Source organism: Protomyctophum parallelum (assembly GCF_964188405.1).
Source record: "Protomyctophum parallelum genome assembly, chromosome: 1".
NCBI classification, from domain to species: domain Eukaryota; kingdom Metazoa; phylum Chordata; class Actinopteri; order Myctophiformes; family Myctophidae; genus Protomyctophum; species Protomyctophum parallelum.
The window spans coordinates 18,246,087-18,263,688 of NC_139697.1; the positions used below are offsets into that span (position 1 = coordinate 18,246,087).

General features: G+C 45.4%; 1 protein-coding gene across 2 annotated transcripts in view; it reads right to left on the minus strand.

The window, feature by feature from the left end:
* LOC310868270 (dolichyl-diphosphooligosaccharide--protein glycosyltransferase subunit STT3B-like) overlaps positions 1-17,602 on the minus strand; it is a 171,290-nt gene that overhangs the window by 27,616 nt on the left and 126,072 nt on the right. For both annotated transcript variants that reach the window (XR_014570071.1, XM_083778623.1), the window contains exons 6-10: positions 15,647-15,745; positions 12,487-12,633; positions 5,035-5,083; positions 2,766-2,920; positions 988-1,199 (exon numbers count right to left, since the gene is read on the minus strand). Coding sequence is in view for 1 of the 2 variants with exons in the window: in XM_083778623.1 (XP_083634749.1) it covers positions 988-1,199; positions 2,766-2,920; positions 5,035-5,083; positions 12,487-12,633; positions 15,647-15,745 (662 nt within the window). In the remaining variant the exon portion in view is untranslated. The remainder of the gene's footprint in view (positions 1-987; positions 1,200-2,765; positions 2,921-5,034; positions 5,084-12,486; positions 12,634-15,646; positions 15,746-17,602) is intronic.

The following is a 17,602-nucleotide window of genomic DNA, read 5'->3' on the forward strand; positions in this document are numbered from 1 at the left end:
TCAGATCTACCAGTTCACAACCGGCCCACGATGCAATGCAATGTGAGCTTGTATGTAGATATGTTAGTTTCACCTTTAAAACTAGAGCCGTTCATTAAAATCGAAATCGAGGCAAGCGTTTGAATTAAATTGTGATACTGATTTGAAGTCACATTGCCCCCCCCCCCCCCCGGCCCATTACCATAATGTGAATGTTACGCGGCGATAAAGATAACCAATTTTTGGATGTGTTAAGAAAAGCTTTGCGAGAACAGTAGCCTTTTAAATTGTGTTAGTCATGCACATTGCCTACTGGAGGTGACCTTTGTTTCCGGCCACCGTGATAAAATAATTACGCCTGTAGGGAGGCGGGAAGTGTTTCTCCGGGATATGTGTGGTGGAGAATCCCAATAGAAACGAGGAACAAACTGCAGCAGCACTTAGCTTTGGTTGAAACCATCTGGAGCGTGGCCATTTGGCAGATTTGAGCGTTTGTTAACACGGGGAATTAATTAAGACTTCCGGGCCAAATCTGACATCTTCAATATGGAAGGATTGTGCACACAGATCTTGCATTATGAAAACGACAAAAGGTCAAATTAAAACTCCCGTTTAGTTGCTTTTGCATTTACAGGAAAAACCTTCAGGCTGAAATCAATGGAACAAAATCTTCATGCCTATATTCCATCATTATCGCGGCATTATGAGCCAGACGATCACTAATGCGGTTGGAGGAATCGGCTGTAATTGGATTTCCTTCATGATGCGAGCCATGGGCTATCGTTCATACATTTTGGCTTTTTAACCCATTGAGGCCCATTCTAACACAAATGTCAATGTTTCTATGTCAGAGGTGATCAACCTTTTTCATGTCAAGAAGCCCCAAGATTATCTTCATTTGGCCGTGGACTCCCATCTGAAAATATGCACACACACACACACACACACACACACACACACACACACACACACACACACACACACACACACACACACACACACACACACCTTGTCGTAGAGGTTCCCAGGGCTCCTCTTGTCGTCCTCGTCACTGCTGTCCTCGGTGGGGGGGTTCTCTCTCTTGGCGTCGTCTCCCAGGTAGCGCTCGAACACGCTGGAGAACGCCACCGCGGACAGCATGCACACCACGGGAGTCAGCGTTAGCATCAGGCGTACCATCACGCCAGCGAAGTACACCGCGCTGATGGCATACAACGCCACTGCAGGAGAGGGAGAGAGAGAGAGAGAGAGATATCTCAAATCACTGGCGTAATTTAAAACAGGCTACACCCCACCTCCATGTAAAAAATGTGCAGATGTACAAGCTAACAGCGTGGCACAAAGTGCCGCGCTGTTAGCTTGTATATCTGCTATTTCTGAATAGCCAATGCTCTAAAAGGCCCTCATAACTCTTGATGGTCTACAGATGGATACAAATGGACACGGCGTGAGTGAGAATACCTACTGTACACAGATTTGCGTACACAAGCCTCTTGCAGAGCCACACCGTAAAAAAAAGAAAAAGAAAACAAAAGAGCTTGTTATTTTTAAGTAAGTGAGGTAAAAAGCAATGCAGACCGTAGCAGGCCATAATCGATGCAGGTCAGTTTTACATGGCCATTATGTTTACGCGGCTCACTGGCTATGTGCGTCCCTGTCCTTGAGAGCCAACAGGTGCGTAGCATCAAGTGTCTGGTGAATACGTCGGGTGGACAGACACACAGTCAGGGACACAGAGACAGAGCCCGCTGCCATTACTTCCGGGGAGCATTGTTATTGTGAAACATGGCCGTGAGGAAACATCACAAACCTTAGTGTAGTTTCTCTGTACAGAGAGGGCTCCGTATAGGTTCTGAGGTGTAGTTAAGAGAGATTCACCGCATGTTCCTATAAGCTTACCCGTTAATGGTACTACTAGGCCAACATCGATTATTCTACAACAGGTCGTTAAGAGGAAGCAATCTGATTGGTTGAAACGGTTTCTAGCTGTTGATCAAACCAGCACTGTTCACCACCTAATCAAAACAAAGAATTCAGCCGCTGTGTTTTCCCAGAGCGCTAGCAAACTCGGTGGCTAGGCTAGCTAGTTTCTTTGGACATTTGTGGTCGTAGTGACTACATCTGTCATTAAATAAATAAAATAAAAAACAGCGATTTTCTTAGTTTTAAGGGTAACCGTTGTAGAATTGCAATATTACACGAGAGGGTGTTGTTTAACGTGATTATTGCAACACCCTCTCGTGTAATATTGCTTAATTACATATCTGCTGTTTAACTGCATGAGCCCTAGCCCCCCAATCACTGATGACTAAAAAGACTATTTGAAACAGGGTACAGGCTTTAGTTTAGACACACTATTGGTCCGACTGTCATTAGTCCGACAACCTACCTAAAAACCCTAACCTAACCCTAACCACGGAGCAGCGCATGTTCCACTGCATGTCCGACCGTTGTTTCCGCATGACCGTTGGTGTGTTTAATCTGTGTGTGCGTCCCTTTGAAACACTGTCAAACACACACACACACAGCGATATTTTACAAGCGAGAGATCCTCGTTACATTATATCGGCGACACACTGGCATATCAAAACATCAAAGCCTTAGTATCAATTTAGAACCTATACACTGTAGACTTGAAATGTCCGCAGCATTCAATAAAACAAACAATGGAAACAATAAGAAGAAGACTGTAGTGTTCTTTTCATTTGTCCAAGAGTCCCCCCCAAGCATAAAAAATATATGAAGAGAACGGCAACATCAATGAAAAACAAGAATAATTTGAATACCAAAGACTCGCTCGTCGTTGACGTTCTTGATGCAGAACCAGAGGCCTGCTGGGAAGGTGCACACCAGGATGTGCAGATCAAAGAAGAAGGAGACCCAGGTGGTCGGCTGGTGCTCCGACACAGATGCTATGATGGGGATGTGGATCTTAGCGTAGCTGGAGGGAGACATAGCGGAGGGAGAGAGAGGAAGACATAGTGTGGGGAGAGAGAGGAAGACATAGTGTGGGGAGAGAGAGGGAGACATAGTGTGGGGAGAGAGAGGAAGACATAGTGGAGGGAGAGAGAGGAAGACATAGTGGAGGGAGAGAGAGAGGAAGGCATAGTGGAGGGAGAGAGAGGAAGACATAGTGGAGGGAGAGAGAGGAAGACATAGTGGAGGGAGAGAGAGGAAGACATAGTGGAGGGAGAGAGAGGAAGACATAGTGGAGGGAGAGAGAGGAAGACATAGCGGAGGGAGAGAGAGAGGAAGACATAGTGGAGGGAGAGAGAGCGGAAGGCATAGTGGAGGGAGAGAGAGGAAGACATAGTGGAGGGAGAGAGAGCGGAAGGCATAGTGGAGGGAGAGAGAGGAAGACATAGTGGAGGGAGAGAGAGAGGAAGGCATAGTGGAGGGAGAGAGAGGAAGACATAGTGGAGGGAGAGAGAGAGGAAGACATAGTGGAGGGAGAGAGAGGAAGGCATAGTGGAGGGAGAGAGAGGAAGACATAGTGGAGGGAGAGAGAGAGGAAGACATAGTGGAGGGAGAGAGAGGAAGACATAGTGGAGGGAGAGAGAGAGGAAGGCATAGTGGAGGGAGAGAGAGAGGAATACATAGTGGAGGGAGAGAGAGAGGAAGACATAGTGGAGGGAGAGAGAGGAAGACATAGTGGAGGGAGAGAGAGAGGAAGACATAGTGGAGGGAGAGAGAGAGGAAGGCATAGTGGAGGGAGAGAGAGGAAGACATAGTGGAGGGAGAGAGAGAGGAAGACATAGTGGAGGGAGAGAGAGGAAGACATAGTGGAGGGAGAGAGAGGAAGACATAGTGGAGGGAGAGAGAGAGGAAGACATAGTGGAGGGAGAGAGAGGAAGACATAGTGGAGGGAGAGAGAGGAAGACATAGTGTGGGGAGAGAGAGAGGAAGACATAGTGGAGGGAGAGAGAGGAAGACATAGTGGAGGGAGAGAGAGAGGAAGACATAGTGGAGGGAGAGAGAGGAAGACATAGTGGAGGGAGAGAGAGAGGAAGACATAGTGGAGGGAGAGAGAGGAAGACATAGTGGAGGGAGAGAGAGGAAGACATAGTGGAGGGAGAGAGAGAGGAAGACATAGTGGAGGGAGAGAGAGAGGAAGGCATAGTGGAGGGAGAGAGAGGAAGACATAGTGGAGGGAGAGAGAGAGGAATACATAGTGGAGGGAGAGAGAGGAAGACATAGTGGAGAAAATAGATCAAGGGAAGAAGGAAGGAGAGACAGTAGAAATAAGTAAACATACTACATACTAGCACAGTTTGATTAAACATTAGAATGAGTTATGCCTTGATAACGATAAATCCCACCACTAAAAAAATTAAATAGAAAAAAATACTTAACATTCCAAGAACCGTAGGATCCCAATTCACCCCCCCCCCCCCTCCCCTTTACCAACTCTGAAATATTAATAAACCTAGTCTACCAGAGTTGAGTAGTACCATGTTTTCTTATTTTCTTTTTGCATGTTTGTGTTTAATTTGCTGTGGTGGGTTTTTAAATATTTATTTTTAAAGTGTACAGTGATTATACCGCTGTGAAAGGGCAAACACATGCAGCGAGAGAGTTACAGCCTATCAGAAGAAAGAAAAAAAACATGCCAAGGTGCTTCTGTCAGCAAACAGGATGATTGGATTGATAGTCTTCAAAAAGATCAAAAGATTTAATCAGAGAGAGAAAAGAAAAACAGGGGTTCGATGGTGGATCTTTGGTGAAACCACAGAAAGCCCCCCCCCCCCCCCCAAACGTTTCTAATGAGAAATAAGAATATCTTGAGGACCCCCTTGCACTGTATGTTAGTTGTATGCTAGGGCTTGTGAATACTTAACAGGCACAGCTCATATGGAGAATACCAATATGTATGCGAGACTGCTAAGACCTCTGTTCTGTAACCAGCTATACTGTTTCTCCTTATGTGTGTGTGTGTTCTCCACTGGGGCGTACAGAAATGCTTCTAAAGGCCTCTCAAACACACATGCACACGCTCAATTGAACAAATGTTCTATTGACGGGCGAGGGGCTTGCGGAGGTCGAGCGGAGGCTTACCCGGTGTCCCAGAGAGAGTAGAAACGCCCACTCCACGGAGCGATGTAACCTAAATGAAGAAACACAAATCAATAGAGAGAGAGACACGGGGCGAGACAGAGAGAGAGAGAGGGAGAGAGCGGACGCAGTTTAAACACATACATTATTAGTGCATAATGAGAACCAAAGGGAAAAGTGCCCGAACAAATAATGTAGAACTGTCTCCCCTATAGCTGGACCCCACAGCTAGAAATGATGCACGGGAAAATGACTCGCCCCGAAGGAAAGACAAAAGGCGAGAGTTTCCATGGCTCCCTTAAGACCATTCATCATCGTTGAAAATACAAATATATTCTAGGGCAATTTTCACTGTGTTCACTCAAACTACCTTCTTGTGTGGCCAGGAACTTTTAACGTCTAGTTCCCGTTTAACCCACTGTGCGCTGTCGAGTGGAGTCCCTCAGGGCTCTGTACTAGTAGCGTTTCCGTTTTCGCCCTACATTCAATCTCAGGAAACAGACCATACCATTGGCAACACGTGCGGCCCCCACCTTCACTTAATGTGGCCCTCAGGTTAATCAGAATACTGATATATTATTTATTTCACGTGTTACAATTCCAAACATGCAGACATTTCCAAACATGCAGACATGACCCTTACGATTACTTCAGTCTAAATTAGTAGCTCAATGAGTAGTGTTAATGTTGTCTCTTTTATGTCCAATATATTTGTATTTAGTTCATAAAGTTAAATGGTAAAAAATGGTGCATTTATATAGCGCCAATATAAGGCGCTTCACATATATTGTGTACATTCACCCATTCACACACATTCATACACCAATGGCTGTGGAAACCATGCAAGGCACCAACCATCAGGAGCAATTAGGGGTTCAGTGTCTTGCTCAAGGACACTTTGACACTAACTCTGGGGGAGCCCGGGTTCGAACTGGCGACCTTGCTGTTACCATCCGGCCACTCTACCCCTGAGCCACTGCCACCCACGTGTTAAGTTAACATAACTATAATTAAAGGCATTTGAAATTAAATACAAAAGTTACTTTTCAGGATTCCAATTCCAAAATAACAGTGGCCTTCTGGAGTGAGTGTGGAAATATAGTGGCAGAGGAGTGAATGCGGAAATATAGTGGCTCTCTGGAGTCAGTGTGGAAATATAGTGGCCCTCTGGAGTGTGTGTGGAAATATAGTGGATCTCTGGAGTGAGTGTGGAAATATAGTGGCTCTCTGGAGTGAGTGTGGAAATATAGTGGCCTTCTGTAGTGAGTGTGGAAATATAGTGGCCTTCTGTAGTGAGTGTGGAAATATAGTGGCTCTCTGGAGTGAGTGTGGAAATATAGTGGCCCTCTGGAGTGAGTGTGTAAATATAGTGGCCCTCTGGAGTGAGTGTGGAAATATAGTGGCCCTCTGGAGTGTGTGTGTAAATATAGTGGCCCTCTGGAGTGAGTGTGTAAATATAGTGGCCTTATGGAGTGTGTGCGGAAATATAGTGGCCCTCTGGAGTGTGTGGGGAAATATAGTGGCCCTCTGGAGTGAGTGTGGAAATATAGTGGCCCTCTGGAGTGAGTGGGGAAATATAGTGGCCCTCTGGAGTGAGTGGGGAAATATAGTGGCCCTCTGGAGTGAGTGGGGAAATATAGTGGCCCTCTGGAGTGAGTGGGGAAATATAGTGGCCCTCTCCATCTTCAAAGTTGCCCACCCATGATATTAATAGACAACCGACAAGCTCCCAACGTGTCGTTGTGTGATGTGCTTTGAGCTTGTTAGTACATCAGATAATAGGAACGATCTTTCACTTGGTGATACAAGCGTGGAATTTGGCATGAACATGCCTCTGGGTCACCTCTTTAACTTTTTTAACCGAGCCAACGAAAAATCCAATATGGCGGTCATTTTTCAAGATCGCTGCCAAATAAAAAAGGCCTTTTGTGGCGGTTCTGGACAACCATGGGTGCGGCCGACTCGAGACCGGGCACTGCACTCCCTGTGGGTATGTGGAACGTGTGTGTCGAATTTGAAGTCGGTGGGGCAAACGGTTCTCGAGTTACGTGGATTACAGATGTACACACGCACACAAAATTCGTGCAATATAGCAGATCATTGGAACGGTTGTTCGCTTGGTTATACAAGCGTGACATTTGTCATGAACCTTCCTTTGGGTCAACTCTTTAACTTTTTTAACCGAGCCATCCAAGAATCCAATATGGCGGTGCTATTTCAAGATGGCCGCCACATCTAATTGTTAGCCTATGTCTACATTTCTTACAAATTGTAGGAAAAAAAATCACCATTATAGATAGATAGATAGTTTATTTATTTATTTTATTTTTATTTATTTTATTTTTTATATTCTTTATATTATTATTTTATTTTTTTGTTATTATTTTTAGTTTTCATACTGAAAATGGTAGCATGCTAATGCTAAGTTAAAAAAGTTAAAGAGGTGACCCAGAGGCATGTTCATGCCAAATTTCACGATTTGAAAATAACTACTACGCCCTAAACTCCCAGTCTTTATCTCGCATGGCTGAGGAAAGCTTCAAAGTCCAATCACTTCATTGTCAGCAAATTGTGCATTTGAAAAGAAAAAGAAGATCTGTTCAATCGTCCACTGACTATTATCATTATTAAAGCGATATTAGCCATCACCAGAGATGTGCTGAAGATGCTGCGACACATTGGGTCCAAGTAAATGACTTGTGACTCAGTGGAGCATTTTGAAGAACATCTGAACCGCATTCTGCTCCAGGCAAAGAGCTGCCTCCTCTCCTCCTCTCTCTCTCCATTTAGGAAGGTGCTGGCTCAGCCATTGCAAAGACATTTTAAGTGTGTAAGCACCTTCACAGAGAACCAACCAGTCGACACGGTCCCAGAGCTGCAAGCCTCTCTCCCAGATATGAACCCCATATTCCAAGGCGAGAGAGCAGCCTGGTGTTGATAACAACCCCAACTCTCACTAGTCTGTCAATGATGAAGGAAAAATGTCAGCGTGCAAAATACGACATTTGACGAGTTCTAAGTTTGGGCAAGTGCTTCACTCAATATTTACTCTGATAGCTCCATATTACAATAAGCAGCTTTTTTTTCTTTTTCAAAAACAGCGGAGGGTGAGAGCAAATTGGGAAATCCCTTATCACCGTCGGGATTCTTATTAAACTAGTTCTGACAGTGGTTTTCAACCCTTTTCATTTCAAGGCCCGTTATTTATTCAGCATTTGAGCCACGGACCTTCACTTAATGATGTTTAGCCTCTCAGACCCAAAACTGAAGAATATTTTGTTATTTCGATTTTGTCCATAACTCCAAGCTGTTGGCAAACATTGATCAAAATAACAATTCTTCTACATTCTCTAATTGTGTAGCCTTCTTGTAACTGAAGCAATGCCAGATGTTAACTATAATTGAACCCTTGAGAGCGTAAAATGAGCCCAAATGGACACGTACGGGTCCATTTGGGCTCATTTGAAGCTCTCAAGAGTTAAAGATATATAAGTGTTCATTTGGTTACCAACTCTCCATCATTTAGCTGGGGACCGCCTGGAACCCCCTCAAGCGACACTGGTTGAAAACCACTGTCCTAGAGAAAAAACTCCCCCAGCTGTAATATATTTTTAAAACATAAAAGAAAAATAAGCCTTTCACCAAGGCCTTGCACGGCTTATTGCATTCACAGACTGTGTCACTACACATACCTGGCAAGCTTACATACAATAAAGACGGCAAAAGACAATGTGTTAACTTATCGACATCAAACTACACCAAACAATGCACAGTAGCAGTACCTTCGGAAACATGTAGCAGGTTGGTTGCCAGGAAACACACAGACGTACGCTGTCGCTAGCGGCTAGACGCAGTGGAACGCATTATGCTGGACTGGAGTCCCACAGGGCTCTATACTAGGTTATAGGGCATAGCAGTGACGGCCACTTTCTAGTTCCCCATAGGGAGTTCCATAAATAATTATATCAATTTAAAGCCTATAATGACGCCACCCAGGATCCTGGTGATTCATGACCATGAAACATTTGGTTCTTTTCCGCGTTATCAATGCCCATACCCGAGGTGGGGTTGGCAAAAGGGCCTTGCTGTGTGGAGTCTGCATGTTCTCCCAGTGTCCCCTGGGGTTAGGTATCCTCACAAAAAAACATGCAGTGATCCTGGTCTTCAACTGCCTTCCCCTGGCCAGCCTAAACTGGTTGGAATAACGTGTTCCTTCCACGTGCTCCATCCAACAAAGGAAACTCCCCCCCCTGTCAGGTGAAAATAAGTGGCTTGGACTCCTCGGGCTCTATTTTCGTCCATGCTAAACCTCTTAACCCTAAACTACTTAGCCTTTTTTACTATTTTGAAAAACATGTTTTAACTCTTTCCCCCCCCCGCATGTCTGTATATATACGTACCACCGTACGTCGACGCTAGTTGGCGTCATATCCCAGGTCTGCATATATATATACATACCCCAACGTACAGTATACTCCGTCTATATAATGGTTGATAGCCTATATGGAAGCTTTTAACATTGGTCCGGTTCCCATAGCAACACCGCACAGTTCCAACTATGGGATTGCAAATACATTCACAGTGCAAACCAGTGGAACGGCAGGATTTTCAAACCTCCATGAGTCCGACTCGAGAATCGCTGTCCTTGGTGGATTTCGGATTTAATTTGTGCCTGTAGCCACCGCCATGTAAAAGCTTCTGACGAAAGGTAAAGAGTGTGTGCGTGTTCCAATGATACTAGAGTGTGTGTGGCGAGTGTGTGTGTGTTGAACCCCTTCCTTCATGCATGAGTACAAGTCACAGGGGGTTTCCCTGGTTGGACGTACTGTAGCGCGTGGAAGGAACACGTTATTCCAACCAGTCCCTTTCCCCTCCATCAGGCGCCCTGGCTGGCCAGGGGGAGGCAGTTTAGAGACCAGGATTTGGAACTGGGGGTTTATGCTAACAGCTAGCGAGATTGGCTATTTTAACTATTTAAAAATAATTTTAAATATAGTAGAAAAAAGAAAAAGGCAAAGTAGTTTAGGGATAAGGGGTGTAGCATGGTCGAAAATAGAGCCCCTCATGTATAGAAGGAAGTATGATGTCAGTCCGTTGCTCTCCCCAGGTTGGCGGAGGGAGTGTATAGAGCCCAGGATTACATTAGATAATTGACACTGGGTCACCGTGAAAAAATGAGTTACAAAATCGTAGGATAAAAATGTAATAAGAAAAGCCATCACACCAATCACACTACAGGAACACGGCCCAGCGTCCGTAACAGTCAAGAAATGACAGAGATACCGTGTGGGGGTCCACAGGGAGTCCCTCTACTGTACTGTCACTGTACTGTAACACCTCAAAACATCATATATACAGTTAATATGTGTGTGTGGGTGGGTGTTAGGCTGCACAACAGTGACACGCTATTTCCGTGCTCAGGCTCAGACACAGCCAGCCAGGGACCCAGGGACACAGCCAGCCAGGGACACAAATAGCTGTCTATAGGAGGAGTCTTATAAAGGAGCATGACAGCACAGATAATTCACATCAATAGGAGTAAATGCATTCTATTGGTGGTGCTTAATGTCCAAAACTACCTTACATCTATATGGAACAAAAAGCATTTTAAAGAGAACATGCAAATAAATAAGGATCTCAGAGTGAGAACTCATCGCCAAAGACCTCCGTCTGAAGTCTGACTTTAAAACTTTAAAAGTTGCATCGTGTTTCTTGATTCTTGGCTGTTCCCTGTATTCCTGTCCTTTTGTCGCACCCGCAAAGCACTTTGAGATTAACTTGTTTGAACTTGAAAGCACCACATAAATTTAACTGGACTTCCAGCACCGCGCATTTCATTTCATACGACAGAAGGACCTTCAGCGCTGCACAGTGTGGCATAACCCATTGAAGACGGGGAACCCCTTTTGGTGTTTTAAGGATTTAAAAAAAGAGAAAAATAGCAGATTTACAAGCTCGTAGCGTGGCACTTGGTGCCGTGCTACGAGCTTGTAGATCTGCAATTTTTGAAAAAGCGTGAAAATGTGGCACAAAACCTTTGAATATATATTCTTTCAGAGCGAACGTTTGTAAGTCAAATCTTTGCTTCTGGGCGGGTTCCTGGAACAACATATTTTCACATGGGGGGGGGGGGGGGGGGGGGGGGGTCGGCGGCCAAGTACATATAATTTCTGGGGTGCTTGACATGAAATAGTTTGAGAAGGGTTTTTCAGAAAACCGTCATGATTTAGAAGACATTTTGTATAATCGCCCTCATGGTACAAACGGGATAAACAATTACTTGCAGCAGAGCAAGCCAGGTACACTCTGCATGATTCAGAGTGGTGGAGGGCGTCGTCTGTGCGAGCGCCCTCTCGCATGCCGATATCCTATTTTTTATTTGCCGTATTCAAATGTTGCTTTACTACTCAGCTGAGCTCCATTCCCTGTTTACGAGAGCCCTGGTATATAAGCCGCTAAGGGGATTGCCAGAGGTTCAAATAAGATAACGGCACGGTTTATTGACATGGGTTGGGGCCAGTTGGAGCATGTACAAACTTTATACCGTTTACTGGAAGTTTTACTGGTGGGATCAGTTGTCGCGGGGGGTAGTATTACCCAGCGCATTCTGTTTACTTGTGTGTACACGGATAGTCATGAGTGGAATAAGAGAAGATACACAGCAAAGGCCTATACCTTAGTAATACTTTAATGCACCCGGGCGGTATTTAAGCAAATATTGCAATATACTGTTGTGTCATGAAATGTCAACGCATATAACCGTACATACAATACAGTACATACAATCTATGCCAGTCTCGCTCACGACTGTGTTCTCCCGATCGGACTATTATTATGCTTATGCCACTAATGACCGCGTGCACCGAGGTATTGGGATGTAGGCCGTTTCTCCCATGGGAGGCCGAACAAAAACACAAATGTTCGTCCATAAATATCATAGAGCTGTCAACTCAGGTTCCAACGGTGCCGTTTTGTGGGGATAGAAGACAGAGCTAACAGTTTTCAGGTACACTTACTTGGCATCATCCGATATAACCTGCATAAACATATTGACAGTTATGATGACAACGGTAACCATTTCTGCGTGCTACAGTACAGATTGGACATAAAAGCGTGGTCCAGTCTATACTGCTGCCCTGGAAAACAGTCAGCTTGAACCACTGGTTTCCAACCCCAGCTGGTCCCCAGAGACCTCTGGTTTTCTGCCTCCAGTCCTAGTGTACACGCCAACATTACATAAATGTACAGCATTTCGGTTAAAAGGTTGCCCTTGCATTGCATTCCCATTGAGTTTGGTTTTCATCCTAATTGTAGGTCTGCTACAAGAGCGACTGACATAGAAGACATTTTTAGAATCTGATCTCAGGTCAGAATGGAAAACTGTTAGGATGTAGAAGACATTTTTTGAATCTGATCTTGGGTCAGAATGGGTTTAAAAACAGTTTGAAGACGAACCTGTGTACGTCAGATAGATGACGGTGAGGAAGACGATGCCGGCCGCCATGGCGACGCCGAGGAGGAACAGAGTCTGGAACTCCTGTCTGGTTAGACGGTCCTTCAAGTACTGAAGAAAGGCATAGGCCTGCAGCAGGGCGAACACACCTGCGTGCACGCACACGCACGCATGCACGCACACGCGCACACACACACACACACACACACACACACACACACACACACACACACACACACACACACACACACACACACACACACACACACACACACACACACACACACACACACACACACACACACACACACACACACACACACACACACACACACACACACACACACACACACACACGGAGAGGATGAGAAGGAGAAAAAGAAAAAGTACGATTGAAACAAACAGAATATTCGAGCGTGCAGTGACCCACTGAGACTCCCTCAGGGTTCTCTAAAAGCTGCTTCATGGTTTACGGAGTAAAGAAGTTTGAGTTGTATAAGTCTGGGAAACTTCTTTTCCTGCATGCTATATACAGTACAGATCCCGGCTGGCTGTGAAGAAAACATTTTAAATGCATGAGACATTTCTTAAATGAGCTTATGCCCCCCCCCCCTCCCCCCTCCCACTCTCTCCTCCCCACATGCTCCTTTCATTCTGTCCCCCCTCCTCCTCCTCCTCCTCCTCCTCCTCAGCATGTATCCGTCAGTCCGTCCGTACGTCTCTGGTGAATCTTTACGACAGCAGACGAGGCCTTGGTAGTCCTCAGCTCTGTCTCAATCAACCACTTAAGCCCCATATTTACACGTCGCACGACTGGCGCTGCAAAACATATGTCGTGGTCCTTGTAAATTGTATATTTTATAGGCAGACATTTTCATGAAGTGATGATATAGTGAAACAGTGATACCAGGTTGAAAGTGGTTAACGGTATAGCGTTGAGTCCTGATTCGTCTGCCTGTTATGCAGCCACAGCTGATCGGGCGCCTCCATCCACCCAAGGTCAAACACTCCGTCACGTCCCCATAGCGGGCAGCCGCAGATCAAGCACGTATGGCGGAAATGTCAGCCTGCCTCGGGTGTATAGGCATTCGAGTGGGTGTTTTGTAATGTGATTGTGTGTGAGTGTGTGTGTGTGTGTGCGGCTGCGACAGGGCGGTTTGGGGATCGACGTCTCCTCTCCGCGGTAACCCGTTGCTCAAGTGTCTCTGCCTCCCACTGGGCAGACATAGAACGACGCTATACCAGATGTTCTGCACAGCTGCTGAATGCACTCATCCTCAGACAAAACGGGGAATTGAGAGAGAGAGAGCGGGAGAGACATAAAGACAGAGAGAGAAAATGGAGAGGAAAGGAGCGGGAGACCGACCGACGTGAAAGGCAGTATTTCTTGGTCCCCTACTGGGCCCCAAGAGTTCAAAACATCGTCATTTTATATCCCAGTTAGGAATGGGTATCGTTCAGATTTGTATGAGTCCGATAACGATTGCACTTCTGCTTCTCGATTCCAGTTCCTGACGGTTCCCTATTTCGGTTCCAAAAATGGTATAAAACAACTGTAGAGGTAAAACGTTTATTTAACAAAAAGCTTTACTTTATTTCTTTAACTCATTTAGCACTGTCATCGCCATCCAGTGGGCGAAAAGGAACTCACAGCTTGCCAGCCGTCAACTTCAACGTTAGAGCATCTTGGGTTGGGTTTAAGCGGAACCTGCGAGTCAGAGATTCACAGCCAGAATGGGTTTCCAGGCTGTATTAGAATAATAACAACGTCCGACTCTTGTAAAAAAGAAAGAAACCCCGCCAGAAGCCGTTGAGGGCTGACTTCAACCTTCTACCACTTGGTTACAGCCACCCTTCAAGAGGGAGGGAAAGGAAAGAAAGGAAAGGTACTATGTTTACCCAGGGTAACTGGACTAAGCTCAAGAACTTGTTTACAGCCAGGCCCTGCTCATAGAACATTTCATGGTAGGGGTTCAATGCCTTGTCCAAAGGGCACTTCGGCGGTGGTAATTTTAACGTGCCGGTCCGGGGATACGAACTATAGCGACCTTCCGATATCAAGACCGCTCCGCAAACCGTTCGGCCACCGCTGCCTTGGACAGACTGAGAAGAGAGACGGTGCAGGCTATACCATGCCGTGTTTCTTCAATGTCTCCCGTCACAGACAGGCCTGCAGTCCAGAAGCACTGTACTGAGGCAGATTCCCATCAGGGAGCCATACCAAGCGTTGATTCTTTGTAAATGTGGATTTTTTTTTAAAACCCATTCTGACCTGAGATCAGATTCTAAAAATGTCTGTTTGAAAATGACAGTTATCTGAAGAAGCCATGTTTCTATGTCAGTCGTTCTTCGATTTTTCAAAAATAGCAGACCTTCAAGCTAGTAGCGCGCCACTCGGTGGCGCGCTATGAGCTTGTAGATCTGCTATTTTTCAATAGCTAAAGCATAGCGTAATGCTAACACCAAAACGGGTTCCCGACCCAAAATGGGTTAATGAAACTCACACACCACATACCAGAGGACAGAAGGGTCCAGTTGAAAGGTGTGAAAGCCAAGTTCAAAAGCTGTTCACACAAGCCTTTCGTGGAAAGTCCTTAAGAATAAGAGCATAAAAACTGTCTCCCGCGACCCGGAGTGCTGCGATGACGCGTTTGTAACATAACAACGCTGGCCGCTTCTATTTCTGAACGATGTCAACCACATGCGAAACTGTCATGGCCTGTAAAAGTATCGCTTACGGATTAGGCAAAGGCAGGGAGGCTCATGGAGATGCAATGGAGGACTCATTATGGAAATCATTTAATTTTATTTAATTCTTATACTTACGTTTTATATTCTCAATATTGTAAAGCCCTTCGACTTAACCACGTTCAACCTGGTGTCCCCCATTTTAGGCATGTCATTATAGGCTAACAATGTCTTCTACACATCCTGACAGTTATCTGAAAAAGCTATGTTTCTATGTCAGTCGTTCTTCGATTTTTCAAAAATAGCAGACCTACAAGCTCGTAAGCGCGCCACTCGGTGGCACGCTATGAGCTTGTAGATCTGCTATCGGTTAACGCCTGCTATTGGTTAATGCCACCGCCATGCCATATTCGTCATAGGATGTAGTATGGAGGTACATCGTAAAACCACACTCGGGCGGGTGGGGGGGCTTACCTGCGGCAGCCATGTGCTCGCTGGTCCTGATTGGCTGGAAGCCCACGAAAGGAATCTGCATGGACAGCACAAGGCCCACGATGAAGAACGTGCTGTAGGCTGAGAGAGAGAGAGAGAGAGAGAGAGAGAGAGAGAGAGAGAGAGAGAGAGAGAGAGAGAGAGAGAGAGAACAGTAGCGAGCGATTAAACCCTAACAGGGAAATGGAAAAGACACCCCGAACAATCTCAACAGCTTCTACCGCAGCGAGGCTCTTATGACCTCGTTTTATCGTTCGTCAGTGGTTGGAGAACTCTCTCCTCGAAGGCAATAAAAGCCCATTGATTTTCGCAGACGCACTTCACATCCAGGGAGTACATTCAAAACACCTTTGTCTGAAGTCTTTTAAAACACATTTACTGCTATCATTTATTGAAAAATTGGGACCTAATTCACGCCAGCATTTTTTTTTAAATTTGAGCTCTTATTTTGAAAAGCCGCCATTCCCGGTTAGTTTTCGCAGTAGACCTAAATTTGGAAACTACACGGAGCTGGGCCGGCAATCTGAATCCAGACCGGAGCTCTGGGAAGCTCCACAGCGTCGGCTCTGTGCCGTCAAATAAACGCCGTTTTGAGTGCCATCTGGGACAAGGAATACAAGGAGATACAGGTGATTGAAAGAAACGGATAGAATGGCTTATTATGGCAACGGCGATCTAAGATGAACGATCCAGTGCTGTGCTAACAACACAGCTAGCTAAATGGCTAACGTGAGTAGCATTATGGGAATTATCGAATGCATTATCGAATGCACTATAAAAGCGCAATTGCCGAAGGGCTTCGGCAATGGTGCGGAAACGGTTAATGAAAGAAGGAGACCAGGCACCAAACACAGCGTAGTAGTAGTATTAGCGGGTGGTGTGGTGTAGTGTATAGTGTGACTCACTCCTGCTGCAGATGGAGGGACAGGGGTGGGGGGGGGGGGGGGGGGTGTGGCTCAGAGACGCACCGTACCAACGTAATTAAGATTTCACACGCTCGCGTCTCGTTTATCCGAAGTGGACCCTCGGAGCGTCTCTCGCGTCTCTCTTCCCGTTCTCTTCTACTGACTAAAGACGGAGTAGGAGTACAGGACATCATTTATTAACCCATTTGGGACGGGAAACGCATCTGTGTCGCTTCAGCGTTTTAACCACTTTTACCATTATTTTAAACTTTAGCTGTTAAACTTGAGCCGCTGAAAGATCCAGCAGATCTACATGCTCATAGCGTGGCACAGAGTGCCGCGCTACGAGCTATGCAGATCTGCTATTTTTGAAAAGTCGTGAAAATGAGGCGCAAATCTTTGCTTCTGGAAGGTGCCTGCAGGAACAACATATTTTCAGATGGGGGTCCAAATACGGCCAAATACGGATAATGGCATGGAAAGGTTGAGCACCACTGACATAGGTTTTTCAGAATACTGTTAGGATTTAGAAGCCTTTTTTTTAAATTGGCCTCAGGTCTAAATGTATTAAATACACGCTCCATCTTTTACTCCTTTCAGGATTTCTTTCCCTCGTTAAGAGTGACTGAGAGGCACACATGAGGCTCTGAGGAGGCAGAGCAAACACGTTCTCGTCGAGAACCTGTCTTCAGCTGAAAGCACTTCACCGGTTTGGAGACAGGCGCGTTAAGCCATGCATAAAACATTAGGAGCCGAAGGAAAAAATAACTAGACCAACGATGTTTTGTCAAAAAAAAGAGCAACATTTTCGTGAAATCAATTTGAAAAAAGTATTAATGATTAAAGTTTCTATACAACTTATAATATATAATACAAGTGAACTGTATTTGCAGATCACTTGCAGATCTGCCATTTTAGATTTTGAGTTTTTTTTGGCCTATAATGACACGAACAAAATGGGGAAGGCCATGTCGAAAGTGGTAAAAAAAATCGAGACACGTCGGGCAGCATAATTATCGCAGATACCGACGTC